This window comes from Lontra canadensis, unplaced genomic scaffold (assembly GCF_010015895.1).
Source record: "Lontra canadensis isolate GAN:19392208 unplaced genomic scaffold, GSC_riverotter_1.0 scaffold17, whole genome shotgun sequence".
In the NCBI taxonomy this organism is placed as follows: domain Eukaryota; kingdom Metazoa; phylum Chordata; class Mammalia; order Carnivora; family Mustelidae; genus Lontra; species Lontra canadensis.
Genome location: NW_022631011.1, coordinates 1,359,702 through 1,379,110, shown reverse-complemented (window position 1 = coordinate 1,379,110; position 19,409 = coordinate 1,359,702). Strand labels below are relative to the sequence as shown.

Below are 19,409 nucleotides of genomic sequence, written 5' to 3'. Positions count from 1 at the left end.
TGAATTAGACATTCAAATGGTTAGACATAACAAATGGTTAAGATAATGAATTTCATGTATGTTTTACTGCAATAATAATAGTTTTAAAAAGGAAGTAGGTTGATGTAGTCAGGGAGGCGTCTGCACTCTGTTCTGGGGAGGCCCCAACTGGAACACTGTGTTCTCGTCTAGGAAGTCCATTCTTGGGGGGCACTGGCAAACCAGAACTGCTCAGGGAGGCAGGCTGGACATGTGCCCCAAGAGGAGAGGCCAAGAGCAGCCTGTCTTCATGCAGCTGAAGGGCAGACAGGAAGACATACAGGGCATTTGTCAGCAGTGGACTGCAACAGACAAGACTGTCTGGGGTTTAATTTCCGGCAGATCTTTCTGACAACCAGTGCCACTTAGCACTGGAATGGCTGAGCTTGGTGATTGGGAACTGTCCACCGCTCAAGAAGGCTGGATTCAAGCCTAGGTCGGAGAAGCAACCGGTGCGGACACACATGGTGAAAGGGATCCCTGTGACCATAGGAGACTGGTCCCCTGCCCTCCATGAACCCTAGCTGTGAGCCCTCAGGCCCTGATCTCTTAGGGACCAGGCTGATTGCCCTGCCCAGGGAACAGGCAGGAAGTCTATTCTGAGAATCAGGAGCCCTGCCTCCTAGTGCCAGCTCCATCTGTGGTCGGCTGCTTGATATTAGATGAATCACCCCCTCTCTGAGCATCAGTTAATTCATCCGCGTAACCAACACCTGCCCACCCTCCTTCACCTTGCCTCCCCCAGAAATATGGTAGGGATGGAATGAAGCCAGGAATCAGGAAGAGGAGAGCCCATGTATCTTACAAGCTCTCCTACTCTCCTCCCCTCCTCCCCATTTCTACTTTCCCTTCCTCACAGAACAGGGCTGGTAGTGCTCACCAGCATACATTTTGCACGCTACTGGCAGCACATGGGATGTAATGGTGATACAGGAGGGTTATCTACTGTTGTGCATTTGTTTTGATACGTGCTGATGTATACCTGATATTTACAGCAAATGATAACAGGTGTTCTTTTTTATGATAGCAATACGCACTTTCTTTTTAAAATACACTTATAAGACAACGATAAGTTGTCAAAAGTGAGCTTAAGAAGAAGAATAAGTAAGTAATAAAGGAAGTTGTTGTACTTGTATAAAGCAAAAATCTTGAAGATGGGATGTGAGTGGCTGGGGTTTGGAAACCTCCAGTGGTGGAAGGGACACAAAAACCTGTCTCCCCATGTCCAGCAACAGATCCCCAAGACCTGGCAATCAGACACAGAGGAAACCAAAAGGTGAAATGTTTGGGTTGGCCCTGATGCCCGGTTTCCTTAAGGTGTCAGATGTAGAGATTTTGACCAACCAACTGGGAACCACTGAGAAACTGAACTTGAATCTGGGATCTTCCATCCACACAACTCTGAGTTGGCCATCGTCCACCCCCTTCTTTTGCAACATCCTGTTCCTGTTTTTTTCTTATGCCCACCTTTGTCAGAGTGGGCTCTATGAAAGAAGAGAGTGACCCTGACCAGGCATCCACCCCAACATCTTGGGAATATTTGGGGCACTTTCTCACATTTAAAGAGAACCCCAGAGAGGTAAAAGTTATCTCCACGGCAAAAGTCAGGCACTGCGCCGTGCAGGGCGGGTGACACATTTGTCTAAGGCAGCAGGCCAAAAGCTCCACAGCTCACCAGCACCCACAGGCAGGGCGAGCTCCCCTCATGTCTGTGTCTTTAAGCATGTTATACGAGATCCCCTATGGAGGAACCATCTAGAAACCTGATCAAGGTCCAGCCCCTCCACCTCGGCCACTATCTGCTGATCAGCACAGTCAAAGGGTCAGTCGGTCAGCATAGAACACCTATCCTCCCTAAAGAGCAGGAATGAAAGAAGCTTCCAGCTAATTATCAGTCAGAATGTCAGAAGACGGTCCTGGGAGTGGGGAGAGGGGAGCAAGGCTACCCAACTAATGATCCACCATCTCTTGGAGGGTCATGAAGAGGTGAAATATACACTTAAAATGTCCCCTTCTATTATTGCTCATATCCCATGTCTTAAAGTATTCTCATCTATCAAACTGCATGGACGAAGAAATAATTATCTTCCCCATTTGGATCATCAGAGACCTTTTGCAGCAACCAAACATCAAGTTGGTATAATCCCAGGTGAAAAGCAAAGAGAGTTAAACTTTTGTTTACCAGCGCAGTCCATTGAATATTTGAAGATCCCCTTTTTCATTCCCTCTTCCAGAATCCAGCCTGGAAATACTAAAAGTCCAGTGCCCTCCCACTCAGAAAAGGGCGGGGGGCCCAGGTGGTCTGAATGATAGACGAAGTCAGCGGTTCTTGTCTTTCCCTCAAGGCAAGAACACTACCCTGGGTGATTCTCCTGGAGAGTTGGAGAACCATGGAGTGATGCTAATTCATTCTTTTTTTTTTCTTTTTTAAAATTATTTATTTCTTTTCAGCGTAACAGTATTCATTGTTTTTGCACCACATCCAGTGCTCCATGCATGCTAATTCATTCTTAATGGTGACTTTTCAGAAGCTATTCCAACAGAGGAATCCTGGATTTTCATGTGGCCAAAGCAAAAGGTGGAATGAGGAACTAAATAGTGGGAAAAGACCCAGAAAAGGGGGGGGGCTAAGAGAGCAGAGAGGAAGATAGCCAGCTTGACAACTTGCTAAGGATTGATCCTAGTAAAGAGACTGGATCAAGAATCAAAGAAAAATCCTCTTTGGGAAAAATCTATGATATTCACCCCAAGTGAGAAGACATGCATGGGGCTTGGGTAGACAATTCTCTCACTCTCTCCCCTCTCTCTCTCTCTCTCTCTCTCTCACACACACACACACACACACACACTCTAAATAACCAATAAATGTATAAAAAATATCCAACCTCACCAATAACCAAAGAGATCACATCACAAAGCCCCTGTTCCTATCCAGTTAGAAAATTAAACAGTACTAAGTATTGAGGGGGAAGAAAGTGGGCGCTCTTGTACAGATGGTGGGATTGTGCACTGATGCACCCTTTCTAGGACAGTTCTAGGACAGAAATGCCCATTAAAAGTCTTAACCATGTGCATTATATTTGACCAATAAATTATATTTAGGAATTTATCCGAAGGAAAGACTCATTAGTCTGTGCGAAGATTTAGGTGTATTGTTTATAGTAACAGTAAAATTGCAGAGGAGGACACAATGTAAATCAGACAATAAGGGGTTCAGTGAGTCAAAGGTGGTACCTGCCTACCCCAGAGCACTCCACAGCCATGGCAAGCAGGAGTGTCGAGCAGTATTTAAAGACACAGAAACAAACATGCTCTAAAACAGGATGTTGGACTAGCCCATTCTTTCAAACTATACACGCATGGAAAAGACTAGATATGAGTGCACAAAAATATCACCAGGGATGTTTATCCAGGTGATAGAATTACAGGTATTCCGTTCTTATGTCTGCATGTGTCTCTGTTTTATAAATTCTCTACAATGATCAAAATGGCTTTTGCTATGAAGAGAAAGATCAATAATATATCTTTTTAAGAAAAAAAGCAGTGGGGGTTCCTGGGTGGCCCAGTGGGTTAAAGCCTCTGCCTTCAGCTCAGGTCATGATCCCAGGGTCCTGGGATCAAGCCCCACTTCGGGCTTCCTGCTAAGCGGGGAGCCTGCGTCCTCCTCTCTCTCTGTCTGCCTCTCTGCCTATGTCTGCCTCTCTGCCTACTTGTCAAATAAATAAATAAAATCTTAAAAAAAAAAAAAGAATGAAAGAAACAATGACGTTGCAAGTTATGATGATGGTAGCCACAGAGGAATGAGGCAAGTTCAAGGTCAGCTGGAAGGTAGGAAATCAAAGGCAGGCAGTGGGACATGGGATATGTTTTATTCTGCCCAGCTGGGTTGCAAGAGAGGATGGAATTTGGAGACCACAGGGCACATGCTGGAAGACAGAGTCTAAGGAGGGTGTCTGCTTTTGCTGAGTGACTCTGGCAAAGTCACTTCTCCTGGCTATCAAATGCCTTTCTTTCCAATGGTCCATGACTCTCTGCAAGCAAGGTGTTATGATGGTGGTACCCACGTGTGATTTCTCCCTTTCTGGAAAGGCAGATGTGTCCAATATGAGGCGAGGTGAGGTCAGAGCTTTAGGGGACAAAAGTGTGATAAAATAGGTCATGGGATATGGTGTATGTTTTTACATGATTTGTCCCCCTGCCTCCTGTTGAGCTGAAACGACTGAATTTAAGGCCTCTGGCCAGAGATGCACTTGAAATTAGTTGTTCCCTTCCTCATAAAACCAGTTAGAGATGGAACATCTTGATGGAGCCCTGGACGGGGTGTTCTGATTCCCATCCACCATGCCCTGGCCAGAGCTCCCCTTCTTTTGGGCATCAGAAGAATGGCAAAGAAATAGGAAGACAGGGAAAACTGCCTTTGACCTCAGAGAGGACTCTCGGTGGATACCCATCAACCAGAGTTATTAAAAACACAGGATATTCTCAGAACTGAGCCCACCCCTCCAACAGGCCTCCAGGTCCTCTCACTTTTCCCCTTCCCCAGAGCCCCCAGAGCACATAAGCTTGCTCTTGGGGAAGCCACGTGAAGAAGATGGGGCCTCAGCCAGACCCTGGCCAATAAGAAGACTCTAGAGGAGTGGCAAGAGGACAGGAAACTGCCCAAAGCAAGAGAGAGGCACAGGCCAGCCCTGGCGGGGAGGAATGGCAGGCAGACCAGCCTTGGCACTGACCTCGGGGCATGTCCATGGGGTCGAAGCTGGCTAGCAGGTCACGGCACCACTGGCGGTCTCCTTCCACCTTGCTCAGCCAAGTGTTGCAGTTGAAGTAGTAGCGGAGGTGAGGCCGCTTCATGTCGGTCACGATCACATGATCCAGGTACCAGCTGGCGTTCAGGCCTGTGTTGTCATGCTCGATCCTGGGGCGGAAGCAGACACCCACACGTCATTGGCCGAACAGAGACGACACCCATTCCACACTAGAATACCCAGATGTTCACTCCAAAGAGGGGTGCCATCATTTAGTTCTTGTGGTTGCGTTACCCCTCGAGCCTCAGTTTTCTCATCTCCAAAATGGGAATACCGTGCAAGGTCGAATCACCAGCAGGGTCATAGCACCTTCCACAGAAAATCCAGGATTGCCCAGGACCATCTTGAGCTTCCCTTCCCTCCCTGATCTCCAGACCCCAGACCACCCCCCAAAGATACTTGCCTTAGTCCCACCACCCAGACGATCCCCCCGGCCATTTAGACTGATGTTGACCCGTGGAAATATCACCTGAGCTGCACGTGTGGGCCACGTACATAAGCTTAGATTTTCTAGTAGCCGCATTAAAAAAGAAGCAAAGGGACAGGTGAAGTTCATCTAAATAACATATTCTATTTCATCCACTTATTATTTCAACATGTGACCAGGAGAAAATTTGCTAATGAGATATTTGACATTCTTTTCTTTTACTAAGTTTTCAAAAATCTGGTGTGTTTCTATACGTCCAGTGCATCTCAGTTTGGACCAGCTGCATTTCAAGTACCCAGAAGCCACACGTGTCCAAGGGCTGCTGTACTGGGCAACGTAGATCCTCACTCTTCAAAGTCTGGCCTCCCAAGTTCCCCTCACTTCTTGCAGTCCCACTCGTGCTTTGGCAGCCCCAACTTTTCCTCTGACGTCAGTTTCTCCCCTAGACCTTCACCTCTGGATGGTCTCACTTTGCGCCAAGCATCTCCTCCCTGCCGGTGGTAGCGAGGCCTTACCTTCGCTATTTATGGGACAAACACAGCTCAAGGCAGCACAGCCCTGATGGACCCATGTCACACATGACATACATGAGGGTGTAGACCTCTGCCTGGCAGTAGGACCTCAGAGTACTAGATGCCTTTCCCCACACCAACACCCTCTCCCCGACCATCCTCTTCCCTGTTTGTCACCCCCCCCCACACACACACAAAGCCAGTGCCAGGGCTCTCCTATGTCCCTTACTTCCTCAGGAAAGTTTGTGGTCCTATACTTTCTAGTGGGAGGTAGATAAAACAGGACTCAACCGAGGAAGCATTTGACCCTAACCTGGGGGCAATCAGACCACACATGACCTTGACCTCCTGATAAATGGGAATGAACTTGAATGGGCCTGGGTAGTAGAAAGGGACGGGGGGAGGCTCTGCCTTGACAGCCAGGCTGATAGAGTTCTCCCTCCCCACATGCTCACACCAACACCCCCAGAGGGACAAGCTCTCTGTCACGAGGTGTCCTGCAAAGTGACTTGGAATCTCTAACCTTTGCTGAGCGCTACTATCTAAGCACTAACCTGTTGAGTCCTCACTAACTCATTATTACAAGTGAGGGCAGTGGGGCTTGGAGAGGAACTTCCTGAAGTCCCACAGCTAGCAGATGACGGGGCAGATGTTTGAACCACAGTGATCTGGACTCAGAGAGTCTGCTCCTGATCACCGTGCTGGTGCCTCTCAGAGCCGATTTCCCAAGTTTGTGAGACATTGTCTCAAACTGTCTTCATCCAAAGAAGTGAATCTCTAATGAGAAAGTTTAGGGTGGAAGGGAAAGATCTGGGCCTTTGGTCACCCCTGAAATGACACCAGGGGGTAATCAATACTCAGAAAGGGTCAGTAGTGATGTTAGTTCCTAATCTACTGGACTTCCTCTCAGTCCCTCCCTGGTCAGGGTTCAGATTCCTACCTGATTTTGTAGATGAGGCCCACATTGTTGGTCCTCACCCGGAATACGTCAACGTTGGCTTTCTCGAAGGCAGATTCACTCCTACAATGAACGTGCACAGTTAGCACAGATCTGCACTTGGCTCACAAGCCCGGGAGGAGAGCCAAGGGCTGGCATCCCCCTTCTTCCTCCACCATCCCAGTCCTGGGAAGAGCTACGAGCTACCGCTCCCATTCTGAGATTCCTTCCTGACAAAGGGCAAGGTCGGTTGGTATCTGCTCCTTGTTTTCACAGTCAAGTTCTCCTGGGATGCCTGCCGTGTGTCGCTAAGACAAGTATGGCGGGCAGTATCAGCTCCATTTTACAAACAGGGAAAGTGCTGTTTGGTAGCAGAGCTGGGACCAGAACCCAGATCTCCAGAGTCATGACCCAGTGGGCTCTGGTTGCCCTGGGTTGGGACAGTGGAGGAGGAAGGCAGGCACAGTGAATGCATGGTGCTCTCGGTCTGCAGGCGCCCAGGCCTCTCCTCACTTGCCTTGCTTTTGCTTGGGGGAGTTGCAATGGCAGCCCCAAGCAGATGCAGACCTTGGGTGGTGGCCCATGGTCCTGCCATTCCAACAAGAAAGGAAACACTCAACCCAAACCAGCAACCAGGGGAGTCAGGTGGTGAGGGAATGCATATCGAGCATCACACAGAAGGTGTGAACAGAGGCAAGTACACCTGAGAGGTTCCTCAGCGAGCTGCCCAGGTGAATCCAAACTCAGGCGCATCCTGGATTCCATCCAGCTTACATGCAGGAGGCCCAGAGCGGCCTCCCCATGCAGTCCTCTGGGAGCAGAAGCCGGGATCTCGTGCGGACACTGCTGCATCCTCTGTGTGGGCCGGGACCCTGCCCGTGGAGCCTGCTCACGGCTCTTCCTGCCCCCACAGTGCAGGCCTCACAGGTCCGGAGAGCTGTGGACCTCCCACTGGGCTCCCAGCCGGGGCTCCCGGCACCAGCACACAGCCCCCCGGGAAAAGAAAAGTGTAGAACACACATGCCTATTTATTGGCCAGATAAAGAGGGAGGTGAAGAGCCTTCTGTCCAAGGCAACAAGGCTCAGACTCTCTCAGCCACAGAAAGCTTGTAAGGTTCTATGGACTGGGACACTGTGGGCCTGCAAACAGACCCACTTTGGCAAATAGTCCATCCTGAGAAGTCTCCTGAAGGTGGGCACACGGGCAGGCAGGAGGCCTCTGGCCCTCCCAAAGCAGGCAGAGATCATGAAGTCGGGTGACAAGCATACACAGGGGCAGCCTTGTCAGGGGACAAGTTGAGGTCCGGCCACAGAGGGTGGGAAGGAGAAAATGCTAGAAATTTCTGGATTTCTGCTCGAGGGAAAGGACCCATTTGCAGGCTCGTTGCATGTATCTGTCAGAGGCTTACTTCCAACAGTGAATAACCACACAGCCCACGTCTCATTACAGTCAAAGCCATCGTGTGCCACGGTGTGAAACACACGTGAACATTGTTCTGTGCCTCAGGATTGTGTGAATGGGAAAGAAGTGAATAGGAGTTATTTTCTGTTTCAACGTGAGACAACAAGAGAGAAATTTTGACCAGACAAGAGTGTCTCTATCTCTACATCAACCCAAGAAAGAGTGGCTCTGGGAAGAGCTGCGGTCGAATGCCACGCAGCCATCAAAAACTCCCGTTATCAAAGAGGAGTTAATGCAACAGATACAGGCTTGCGATAGAGGCATAAAAGAAAAAGCAGATTAAAAATAGAATGTATGAACAGAAGAAACAACACAACAGGATACCAACTGCACTTAAAAACAACGGACTGGAAGGATTTATTCAAAAACATCGCGTCTAGATGGTAAGACTACTATGAAGTGATGGTTGTTTATTCTTGTCTGTGTACATTTCCGAAGGGAATGCGTCATGATTTGCCGTCACAAATACGGTGCAGTCCCATTTCCTCAGCCCCCGCCCTCCACTCCCCATGGCCTACGGCCCCCTGGCGTGAATCCTTGGGGACAAGTCTGAGGATGGTCAGGCTTCACCTGTTGTGGGGCCTGGAATTGGGGAAGCAGCCAGTGCCAATGAGCAGGGGGAGAAGGGGGCGATTTGAAAGGAAAGCAGCTGGAGTCCTGGGAAGCCTCTGACCACAGCCCCTTCTGGAGAAGCTCTGACAGCTGCCTTTGACCTTCAGAAATGCCCTATGGCCTTGACCAGGTGGGCTGTGAATTCAGACATAGCAGTGTGTTTGTTAATAGTCAACCATGGTGTACTGTCCCGCAGAAAACAAATGTTCAAAAGCGAAATGGAAGGAGGAGACCAGGAGAGAAAGGTCTACCAGGATGGGCAGAGGGTCTCAGGACCCCAGCGGAAGGTTCCAGCATGTCACAGGATGTGGAGCAATTGTCCATGGAACTCATGTGACAGGGCCCAGCATCTCCCTGGCCGATGGGAGGAAGGCCTTCTGGGGCCCAGGGCCTCTCCCCGGTGGAAGGAAGGGAAGGACTGAAGAGACACACCTCCCCGGACCGTCTTCTTCCAGAGAGGGGCCACGATAATCCCAAACAAGCCCCAGCTGCCACCCACCAGGTCAGATTCTGAAATTCCTGCTTCTGGGAAGTCAGAATGCAACAGAGGTTGATTTCAGAAAACTGACTGGGGGCGAGAGAGAAGTACCAAGGGCCAGATAGTCCCCTCACAAAGGAAACATTAGAGATGCAGACTTCCTCACGTTTCCTTGCGGGAGGCTGTGGCTTCCCCATGGCTCCTGGTCGCTCAGCATATGAAGCCTAATGCAGTACACAGCCCCCTCCCTGGCCGAGCCCGCCCATTCAGTGGGGACCCCTACCCAGGAAAGCCTATAAAGGCCGCACAGGGCATTTTAGCCACCAACATGGCGAGCTAGTGGGCTAAAATGCCAGGCGTTCTCTGACACTCAGATGGTGAATTCTCCACGGGAGAACCATGTTCCCGAAGATGCATGAGATCCCATCCTTTTGCCATATTCTGAACATGTGACCCAGGGCTGGGGGTGGTCCTGGGTGATGGAGAAGGGCACCCAGAACATGGGACCTTCCTCTGGGAGCCACGTGGCTATTGACATTCAGCTGGTGTGGGGTCTGGGAGGAGGTCAGCTGGCAGGGGATCAAAGTGAACGTGCCACGCTCTTTGCTGCCTAACAGAGGACCTGGTGTGTACCAAGGAGTCAGACACTAGACCACGAGGGTCAGAACAGTCAGCATGTTAACATCAGGCGCCAAATAATTGAGCAGAATTCATTTGTATTGGGAAGTAAACATTCTGTTGGGCCAGGTGGGAGGCAGGTGAAGTCCCAGGGCACAGGAGAAAAGGCAGAAGACAGAGCGGGAACAGAGGAGAGAGAGAAAAGAGAGGGTGCAGGAGACACAGGAGAGGAAGGTGGGGTGTGGGAGTGTGGCCAGACGCCGTGGAGAAAGCAGCTGTGGGAAATTCCAGGGGAGGCAGTGGCTTCATCTTCAGACGATGGGGTCTGTCTAGGATTCCATTTCAAGCTGTTTGCATTGCTGTGCTGGGCACTCGCTCTGGTGTCCCGAGTATCAGGGAAGTCTATACACTCAAGAACACCTTGTAGCCTCTCTCTCTCTCGCTCTGTGTGTGTGTGTGTGTGTGTGTGTGTATGTGTGTGTAAACCGAGGAAAGGGAGCTTAGTTTCAGTTGACACACGAGTTGGCTTTGGGGTCACACAGGGAACAGCAGCCCACAGTGAGCCAAGAGACTGGGAGCCAGACCCCAGGGCAGGGGTGCGGGCGAAGGGTGGGCAGGAACACCTCTATCTCAATGTCATAGAGCAAGGTGACCTCTGCGGCCCTCACATCTGGGGTCCTCTGGCAGCCTGGAAGTCCTTGGAAAGTGGTGCTCACCTCCCAGGCCCAAGGTCTCCGTCATGAACTGAAGGCATCTTAGATGGCGAGGAGTATGTGGAGTGTGTCTTTGCCATTCTCTCTGCAGACACTTCCCTGGATCTTACAGCGACCAAATTAATCTTTCCTGGGCATGTTGTAAGTTGGGCCCCCACTGATCAGCTTGCAAGCAGGGCCTTCTAAGACCTGGTCCTCCCCTCCCAGCCCCTTGCTGCCTTCGTGTGTCTGCAAGCTCTTCCCTGTGGTCTGAAGTACCCTTCCCCTGTCCCCTCTCATCTGGGTCTTTTTCACCACCCGAGGCCCAGATCACCTGCTCTTCCCTGTGAAGTCCTGCTCTGGCAGCCCTGACAGGTAACACTGAGCTCTGCCTGTTTGCAAGCAGCTGGGAGAGGGGTTGGAGGGACGAGCCGGCCACCCCTCGAGGTCCGCCTCACCTGGCACCCCTCTGCACATCACCTCTCCAGCCTCCCAGGACAGACAGCAGAGGCTACAAAATGAGCCCCACCTCTGAAGTCACCTGCTCCCCCTGGGCTCCTACAGAGCCTTCCAGGCCAGCCCGACTGGGGTCCTGGCCAGACCTGTGCCCTTGCTCCCCAGCCCGGAACACAACACAGGTACGGAGAGACCCACTGAGTCACAGGGAGGGGGTGCCCATTTCTGTCCATGGGGCTGGCGTGGAGATGCTGGCCGATGTGTGACACCTGGAGGCCTCCCTGCCCTGTCGCTCTCTCTGCCGTGATGCAGGCTTCCCTTCTGCACTGGGAAGGAAGGCTGGAATTCAGGCTCCTGGGAATGGGGACTCATTGACCAACCTTCCTCCTGGTTTATAAAAGGTGACTCTGGGGCCTTCTTGGGAGGCTGTTTTGACAGATGAAAATAGTGAGGTGGGGAAGAGTGAGGGTACTAGGTGCAGAAAGTAGGAAAAACAGCAAGGAACCACCGTGAAAGGAGAAAAGGGTTCTTTTCGTTTAAAAGAGGCAGGCTGGGGACTCCAGAAACCACCCTGGCTGATTTCCTAGAGCTTAGTGGCGTCTCCCTAGAATAGTGCGCTGGGTGGGGAGGGGGGGGTCACATGGCAAAGAGGATGGACATTTCATGTCTTCTCTTTACCGTGCCCACATCACTGGAGAGAGAGACTTCCGCAAGCCAGTCACTCCACAGAGTAAGTGGTACAAAAAGACGGGTACCCTGTTCTGCGGAAATGGACAAAATCAGACATTACACCTGCCTCGATGGGGCCACCTTTAGACCACAGCCCACGCTCAGGGCAAACTTGGGATGCAGGGCTGGGTCAGTCTGCGAAGCACAGAGATTGGGGATATCCTGGCCTGGGGGCCCCACCCCTCCACAGCCTCCCCTACTGCCCCCCTACCCCCCAGGAGGTCACAACCTGGAGGCTCAGGAAGCCTGCAGGGGAAGCTCACACACACCCTCTGGGCCACAGGGCCCATGCTCGAGGGAAGTGTCCGCATCACCTGGGGTTTGAAGACCAGCTTTACCGTCTAGAAGCTCCATGGCTCATTATTGGCCCCTCCTTTCTAGGTCTCAGTTTCCCCATGAATGAGTTGAAATAAATGTAGTGGATTTTCACATTTTTCTTGGCTATAGAACTCTTGGCACAAATGAAATCTGACTCAGAAACTCAGTGGGCAAGGCAACCATAAATCGGGCTGCTCTGGAGGAAGGAGGATAGGGGTACAGCGGGCTCAGAACCAATGGACCCATCCCCCGTTCCATTCAGCACAGACTGAGAGCCAGCTGCCTACGACATTGCAGCCGCCCCTAGACAGCCTGGGGATTGCAGAACTCTGCTAAAGCAGCCCACGTTCTGCTCTGGGGTTATCCGTGTACACACGCGTGTGTTCGGGGGAGAGGATGAAAACCAAGAGGCAGCAGCCCTGCTCTTAATGAATTACAAATGACACAGGCGCATACACACGAACACACACACAGAGCACGTCTACAGAAACCACGTGCACAAGTCCCCACACAGGAGGAGTCCGTGTGTGTGTGCGCTAGCTCATAGGCAGGTGTCGTGTGGTGCTGGGCCCTAGGAGAGACACAGGTCAGAGCATTTTAAACTCCTGGCTCCTTTGAATGCATGGTTTTGTTTCCTCCTCTCAACTGCCCTGTGAGGTTCCTAAAAGGGGGATGATCCCTCCTAGATTCTAGAGGAGGGAGCCAAGGCCTTGGATGTGAAGAGGTTTGGCCAAAGTGACATGGCAACTATGTGGTAAAGCTGGACCCAGACCCAGGGTTCCTGGTCCCATATCAAGGGACAGCTAATAGGATTCTTGGGAATTCTGAGATCCGAAGTAAGTATTACTTCACACGAAAACCAACAGGAAGGTCGATAGGAGATCACTGGGAAGGACCCGGTTGACATGAGGCCTGCTGTTAGCAGAGGCCTTGTGCCACTTAATATGCCTGTGGCTACACAGGTCTTCTCCCTGGCTTCTAGAACTGCATTAATCCTGACTAACAGTCGACGATCCCACCAAGGCCAAGTTGGTACTCACTTGCTGGTGAGATGGAGCTTGGGAGAGAGCCCATTCTCTCCAAAAAGGGTGATGAAGACATTGGCATCTGTCCCTGCACCACGAACGTCCCCTGTGGCTGTGACCACCTCGTACACTGGAGGAGAAAAGAGGACAGGTTGCAGGCTTATCAGAAAACCCAGAATCCTACATGGGCTTGAAGAAGCCATAACTCCTACCAGCTCCTCAGGGGATACCCAGCCAAAAGGTCTCTATAAACCCCTGGTACAGCCCAGAAGCCTCTGAGCCAGGGTCAGACCCACACCAAGTTCTCCTGTAAGAACAAAACCTCCTATTTAATGGTGCACACTCATTTTACAGGTAAGGAACCTACAGACAGGGGGAAAGCCCAGGTCACACACCACCCAGTGTCATCACTGGAGCCAACCCAGGGCCTCTGGACCTAGTCTGTGACCTTTCCAGCACAGAACCTAGACACCTCCTAGATACGGCCTTCAGAGCCTGCACCTGCTCTCACATTCCTCTCTGTCCTCTATGAATGCAGTTGCATTGTCAGCCCTCACCTCCCCTGACCTCCTGAGCACTGTCATTACAGTCCCAGGAAGAGCTGTCCCAGAGCTGAGTGACGCAGAGCTTCGTCAGGGCTCCATTCTTGGCAGGGACACAGATTTCCCCTCTCTTTGGTTCCTAGAAGCTTGTACTGTTTGCTTTTGATGCCTTTTCTTTGAAGTCCCTGGTTCGGATGAAGATCCTGATCACAGCACCGTGAGGGAAGAGAGGAGGAAGTACATTTGCACAACTCCTTGTCTCCTGTGATAAACAAATCCTGAATTCTTCCTCATCTGCACCACAGGGGTGCCTGATCTGTAGACAAGCCTTGGATTCCTCCCTGGGAAAACTCCAGGACCTAAAGAGTTGCCCACATGGCTTTGCATGTACACAGGGGCATTTCCAAACTGAATGTCCACAGAAGAATGAGCAGCATGGTAGAAATTCCAGAACCATATCACATGAGAGAAGACACAGAGGCCTGGAGATTCATGGTTTGGAGAAAAGGAGAGTCTGGGGTACGAGAGAAGTGAGGTAGCTACCTCAAGGCACACAGGTCCTTCTTAAATAGCACACTGGCCATAAAAAAAAATTGATAAATTGAGACTTACTGAAATGAAGCCCATTATCTGAATGAAAAGGCAAGTCACAAACTAGAAGATACCTGGGAACGCATACACCTAACAAAGGACTCAGGCTCAGAAGAGGTAAAGAATTCACACAATCAATAAGGAAAAGAGGTACCACACTCTTTTTTGAATGGGCAGCAAATTGTTTAAAGATAAACACACAATTACCATAAGATCCAGACATTCCACTTTTAGGTATTTACCCAAGGGGAATAAAAATAAAACATGTCTACACAAAGACCTGCATACAAATGTTCATAGCAACTTTATTCATAATAGCTCTAGACTGGAAACAACCTAAATTTCCAACCACAGATGAACTGATAAACAAGTTGGGGTATATCTGTACCATGAAAGACTACTCAGCATCAAGAGGGAATATACCACCCTCATATGCGATAGAGATGAATCTCGAGCAGGTTATGCTGAGCAAAAGAAGTCAGACACAAACTCTATGCACCGTAATATTACTCACATGAACCTTTAGGAAAGACTAATCTACTTTAACAGAAAGCAGAACATGGTTGCCCCGGGAACCATGTGGAGGGAATTGACTGAGGAGGGGCACAGGGACCTCTGGGAATAATGTAAATGCTATATGGTTGTACAGATGTGTACGTATGTCAGTGCCCATCAAACAGCACATTTAAAATAGGTGCATTTTATTATGAGGTCATTATATTTTAATAAAATTGTATTTCCGTAAAGTTGGAAAATGGGCAAAAGATTTAAACAGGCATCTCCTAGGAGAAGATACCCAAGTGGCCACTAAGTATATGGAAGTGTGCTCATCATTATTCCTCAGGGAAATGCAGATTGAAATTACAATGAGATACTACCATAAACTCACCAGGATGGCTAAAATTAAAAAGACTGACAATACTAAGTGTTGACAAGAACATAGAGCCCCTGGCACTCTCGTACATTGCTGGTTGCGAGTGTAAATTGGTACAAACACCAGTAGCTAAACATATGCCCACTCTGTGACCCAGCAATTCTATTTCTAGTTACAAATCCAAAGGAAATGAGTCCATGTGTCCATCGAAAGATGTAGACAAGATTCATAGCAGCTTTATGCCTAATAGTTAAAAACTAGAAATAACACAAATGCCCACCAGCAACAGAATGGTTAAATAAAGGATGTATTTATAAAATACAACAGGACACAAAAAGAGCAAACTTTCTAGCAAGTCACAAAACAGGTAAATCTCTAAGGTAGAACGTTGAGTGAAAAAGAGGAGCTAGATACAAAAAATGTGTCTACTGTATGGTTTTGTTTATCTGAAACTCAAGAATGGAAAAACTAACCCATACCGATAGAACCAGGAGAGGAGAGCTGTTACCTCTGGAAAGGAGAGTGAGGGAATTTTCTGGAGCCTGGAAAAGTTCCATGTCCTGATCTGAATGTTAATTCCACAAGCATGCACATACATGAAAAGTCATCAGGCAGTACTTTTAGGAAAAGTTTTGTACTGTATATATATTACTCTTCAATTTAAAATTTTTAATTAAAAACTCAGTTCAGATAGCTGAAGAGACTATCATGTGGGGGCCAAATATCCCGTGGAAAACACAAGATTCTGTTTGGCTCCAGAGGGGAGGACACAAAGTGCACAGGGCTGCACAAAGAACTATTGAGGGCACCACAGGGTTCTAGCTCCAAGCCTGGCAAGCAGGAGGGGCACAATAAATAATTACCTGGGGGAATGAATGAGCAAATGAATGAATAAATCAATCAATGAAATGAATGTAGACGACAGAACTAAACTGACCAATATTTAAATCCCAATTCTACAATTACTGACTGTGTGATTTCAACTAAACTTCCCACAGAGTCTCAATTTCCTCATCTCCGAAGTAGGAATAATTTCTTCCTTGAAGGATTATGAGAAGGATTAAATCACATGAAACAAAAATTCCAGTGTTCGTGCTCTCTGAGTCAAGTATTTCTACTTCTGGGAACTTAGCTTACAGACCCCCTTCCACAGTGAGATGAAAGATCTATGCTCCTGAAGTAGTAGACTGCCAGCATCATCACCATTACATCATCTCCTTCATGGTCATCCTCATCGTCATCATCACCTTCATGGTCACTGTCAACATCATCACCATCATCACTATCAGCATCGTCAACATCAACTGCATCATCATCATGCCTGCCATTATCCCCATTAACAACATTCTCAGGGAGGCTGCCTTGGGATACTGTACCCCCAAAATGCTAGGCAACCCCTGTCTGGGATGGACCAGAGAAGAGCATCCCAGGGCTGGAAGTATGTGCAGGATGGCCTCTGAGATCCGTTGTATCTCAGGTTCTGCTATAAGTCACTCTCTTCCCCTAAGGGTTCTTAGGGGAAAGAGGAAAGAGACCAGTGCCCTGGGCTCAGCCTTCCCTCAGAGCACTGAGGGAGCCATCTGCTCCCCCCGGCTGTTGGTGAACTCCAGTGTACCCTGGAGGTGGCCTGAGGAACAGAGAGGGAAACGTAGCCTTTCTCCTTTTCCTTCCCCATCACACTCACCAAGAGTCTCCCAATAATGCAACAACCCAGAGCTCAGGGCGAGCAGGAAACAAGTCATTCTAGAGAGTAGCAGTGACACGGCAGGTTTGGTGTGTGACTACCGTTAGTGTCACCCACATTTACTGCCAGTGTCCTGCCCTGACTGAAGAACCCGTGGGCCTGCATCTCTGAGAAATGTCAGCATGGCGCCCATCTTGGTTTGCTCCGCTCCCAAGTGTGTTCACCACAGTCAAGAGCAAGGACCAACCAGAACAGCTCGACTCAAAGTTTGAGTCTGCTACTTACTAGCTCTGTGAGCTTGGGCAGGTTACTTAACTCCAGTTTCTTCATCTGAGAAAGAAGACAAGAATGCCACCTCGACCTTGGGCAGTCGTGAAGGTTACATCGGTTAGTATGAGTGGAGAGCTTCTCCATGTACCTGGCCCTCCCAGCGTCATCTGTGTGGTGGCCCTGAGGACGGAGTGGGGACTTGCCTTGGGAAAGGTTATTTGAACTTCTTGTTCTCTCTCCCACTTGTGACTTTGCTCAAGTCACTTAAGTTCCCAGGGCCTCAGTCCTTTGAAATGCAACTAATCCCATCTGCCTTGACTGTTCCCAGGAATCTTCAAGATTGAATGTGCGCATGAAAGTAAAAAGACTTCAGAAAGGGTAAAAAGAAGAGCAAACATGTGAGGGATCAGATAGTCACACAGGCACCCAGAGCCCCTGAACAGAAGTGGACAGGGTGGTGGCTCCTGGAGACTTGAGAATGCACTCCCCAGCAGCCACGTGTGCTAGGGAGAACACCCCAGAAGCTGAGAGTGCTTGTCAAGGGTGCTATATGCACACCAGCCGCAGTCCCCTCCCCACTCACTGGTTTGAGCTGGGGCGCCTGCACTGGGGCAAGGCAGTACCTGTGCTGGGGGAAGATGGCAATGCCTCACTTGTTCCAGGCCTGCCTTTCCTTCCCACAATGCCCCTCCCCACTCCAAAAGGCACCCAGAACACCATGCTGGGAAAGGGACCTCCGCTGAGCCACTGCCTTCATGTGATGACCACCTTCTCTGAGCCTGGGTCTGTGCTGGGAGCTGGGTGAGGAGGGAGGACAAAGAAAGAGGGGCCCCAACTTAAAGCCTCTGCCTTCGGCTCAGGTCATGATCCCAGAGTTCTGGGATCAGGTCCCCTGAGATCGGGTTCTCTGCTCAGCAGGGAGCCTGCTTCCTCCTCTCTCTGCCTGCTTCTCTGCATACCTGTGATCTCTGTCAAATAAATAAATAAAATCTTAAAAAAAAAAAAAAAAAAGAGGGGCCCTACCTTCATGGGGGACAGGATGGCTGAGGTTCAAGAAGTTAGAAGCCCAACACGCCAGGCTCATGTGAAGCCACAGAACTATGAAAAAGTGGATATAGGTAAGGAACTCATGGTGGACTGGAATTAAGGAAGCCTTCATGGAAGAGGGGAAGCTGAGCTGGGCTTTCAGAGTCAAGATAGGAAGAGGGAGAAAGGGTTGGGTGAACAAGCCCATGGACAGGCACAGGGCAGGCATTCAATAGACATCTTTCGACTGAATGGATGAACGCCATAGCCTACAGGCACTCACAGGCAAAATCTTTCAAATCATTTTAAAGACAAACAAACACAACCAAACCAAACCAACAAAATTCCTCTTCAGGCCAAAATGAACTCCTGGATCCCCAGTCCAGCCGTCTCTGGTTACTGCTCTGAAGCAGCCCCCATACCCCGCAGGGGAGGATGAGCCTGGAAGGACAAGCCCCAGGGTGCAGAGCAGCAAATGCCCTCCCCACATGGGCCCCAGACCCCTTCTCCATCACCAGGGTGGCAGCAGGCCCCACCCCCACTGGGCAGGTGGTGAGGGGTCACGCCTCTTCCCCACACCCCTCCCCACACCCCACGCCCCTCTGCCTGAGCAGAGCAGGGGGCTCTGGGCCATCAGGCTGCAGGGTGGAGACTGGGCTGGAACTTGGCTCTTGGGATGTATAGGACTGAGAGAGAGTGGGCACTGCGGGTCTAGTACATTCCATGCCACTGAGATCTGTGTCTGAGGGCAGCTGGCCTTGACTCTGTACAGGGGACCATGGTTGAACGCCCGCCCGTTACTCCGCGGTGATGGAGGACAGCCGCCAGGCATGAGGCTGCGTTGGTACCTGCCCTCCCTCCTCCGTGCACGGGAAAGGGCCGTGTGCACCGCTCGGCCCGCTGTCCGCACCTTTGGCCTTGTAGTACTCGTGCTCTAGCTCCTCCTCATCGTCCTCCGAGGCATAGTTCAGCAGCTCCTCCTCGTACAGGGCAAGAAAGTCAATGTCTTTCTTTCTCCTCTTTTTCTTCTGGGGCATCATTTTGCCGGCTGCCCCTTCTCGGCACTTTCGGACTCACAGCGCCCACCTTCTCACACTTTCTCGGCCCCAAGGTCTTTTCTCCCTGACCTCCTGTGCCCACCTCTGGGTGGCCCAGAGCCCACACTTGGGTTCCCTGTGTCCACAGCCTGTTCCTGCCTCGTCTCCTCTCTGGCGGTGGAACAGAGCCTCAGTGCCCTATCTCTGTCCTTCCTGTCCCTGGCCCCTCTCTCTGTCCCCCCGGTCGTCAGCCACCTCCTCCTGCACCTGCCCCAGGGTTCCTCCTTGGGCCTTAT

The 19,409-nt window shown here is 50.3% G+C and overlaps 1 protein-coding gene across 1 annotated transcript in view; it reads right to left on the bottom strand.

Moving 5' to 3' along the window:
- Window positions 1-19,116, bottom strand: part of LOXHD1 (lipoxygenase homology domains 1) — a 150,038-nt gene extending 130,922 nt beyond the window's left edge. The window contains exons 1-4 of the mRNA XM_032859476.1: window positions 18,987-19,116; window positions 13,105-13,219; window positions 6,703-6,783; window positions 4,749-4,933 (exon numbers count right to left, since the gene is read on the bottom strand). Of these exons, the coding sequence (XP_032715367.1) occupies window positions 4,749-4,933; window positions 6,703-6,783; window positions 13,105-13,219; window positions 18,987-19,116 (511 nt within the window). The remainder of the gene's footprint in view (window positions 1-4,748; window positions 4,934-6,702; window positions 6,784-13,104; window positions 13,220-18,986) is intronic.
- Window positions 19,117-19,409: the final 293 nt, after the last annotated feature.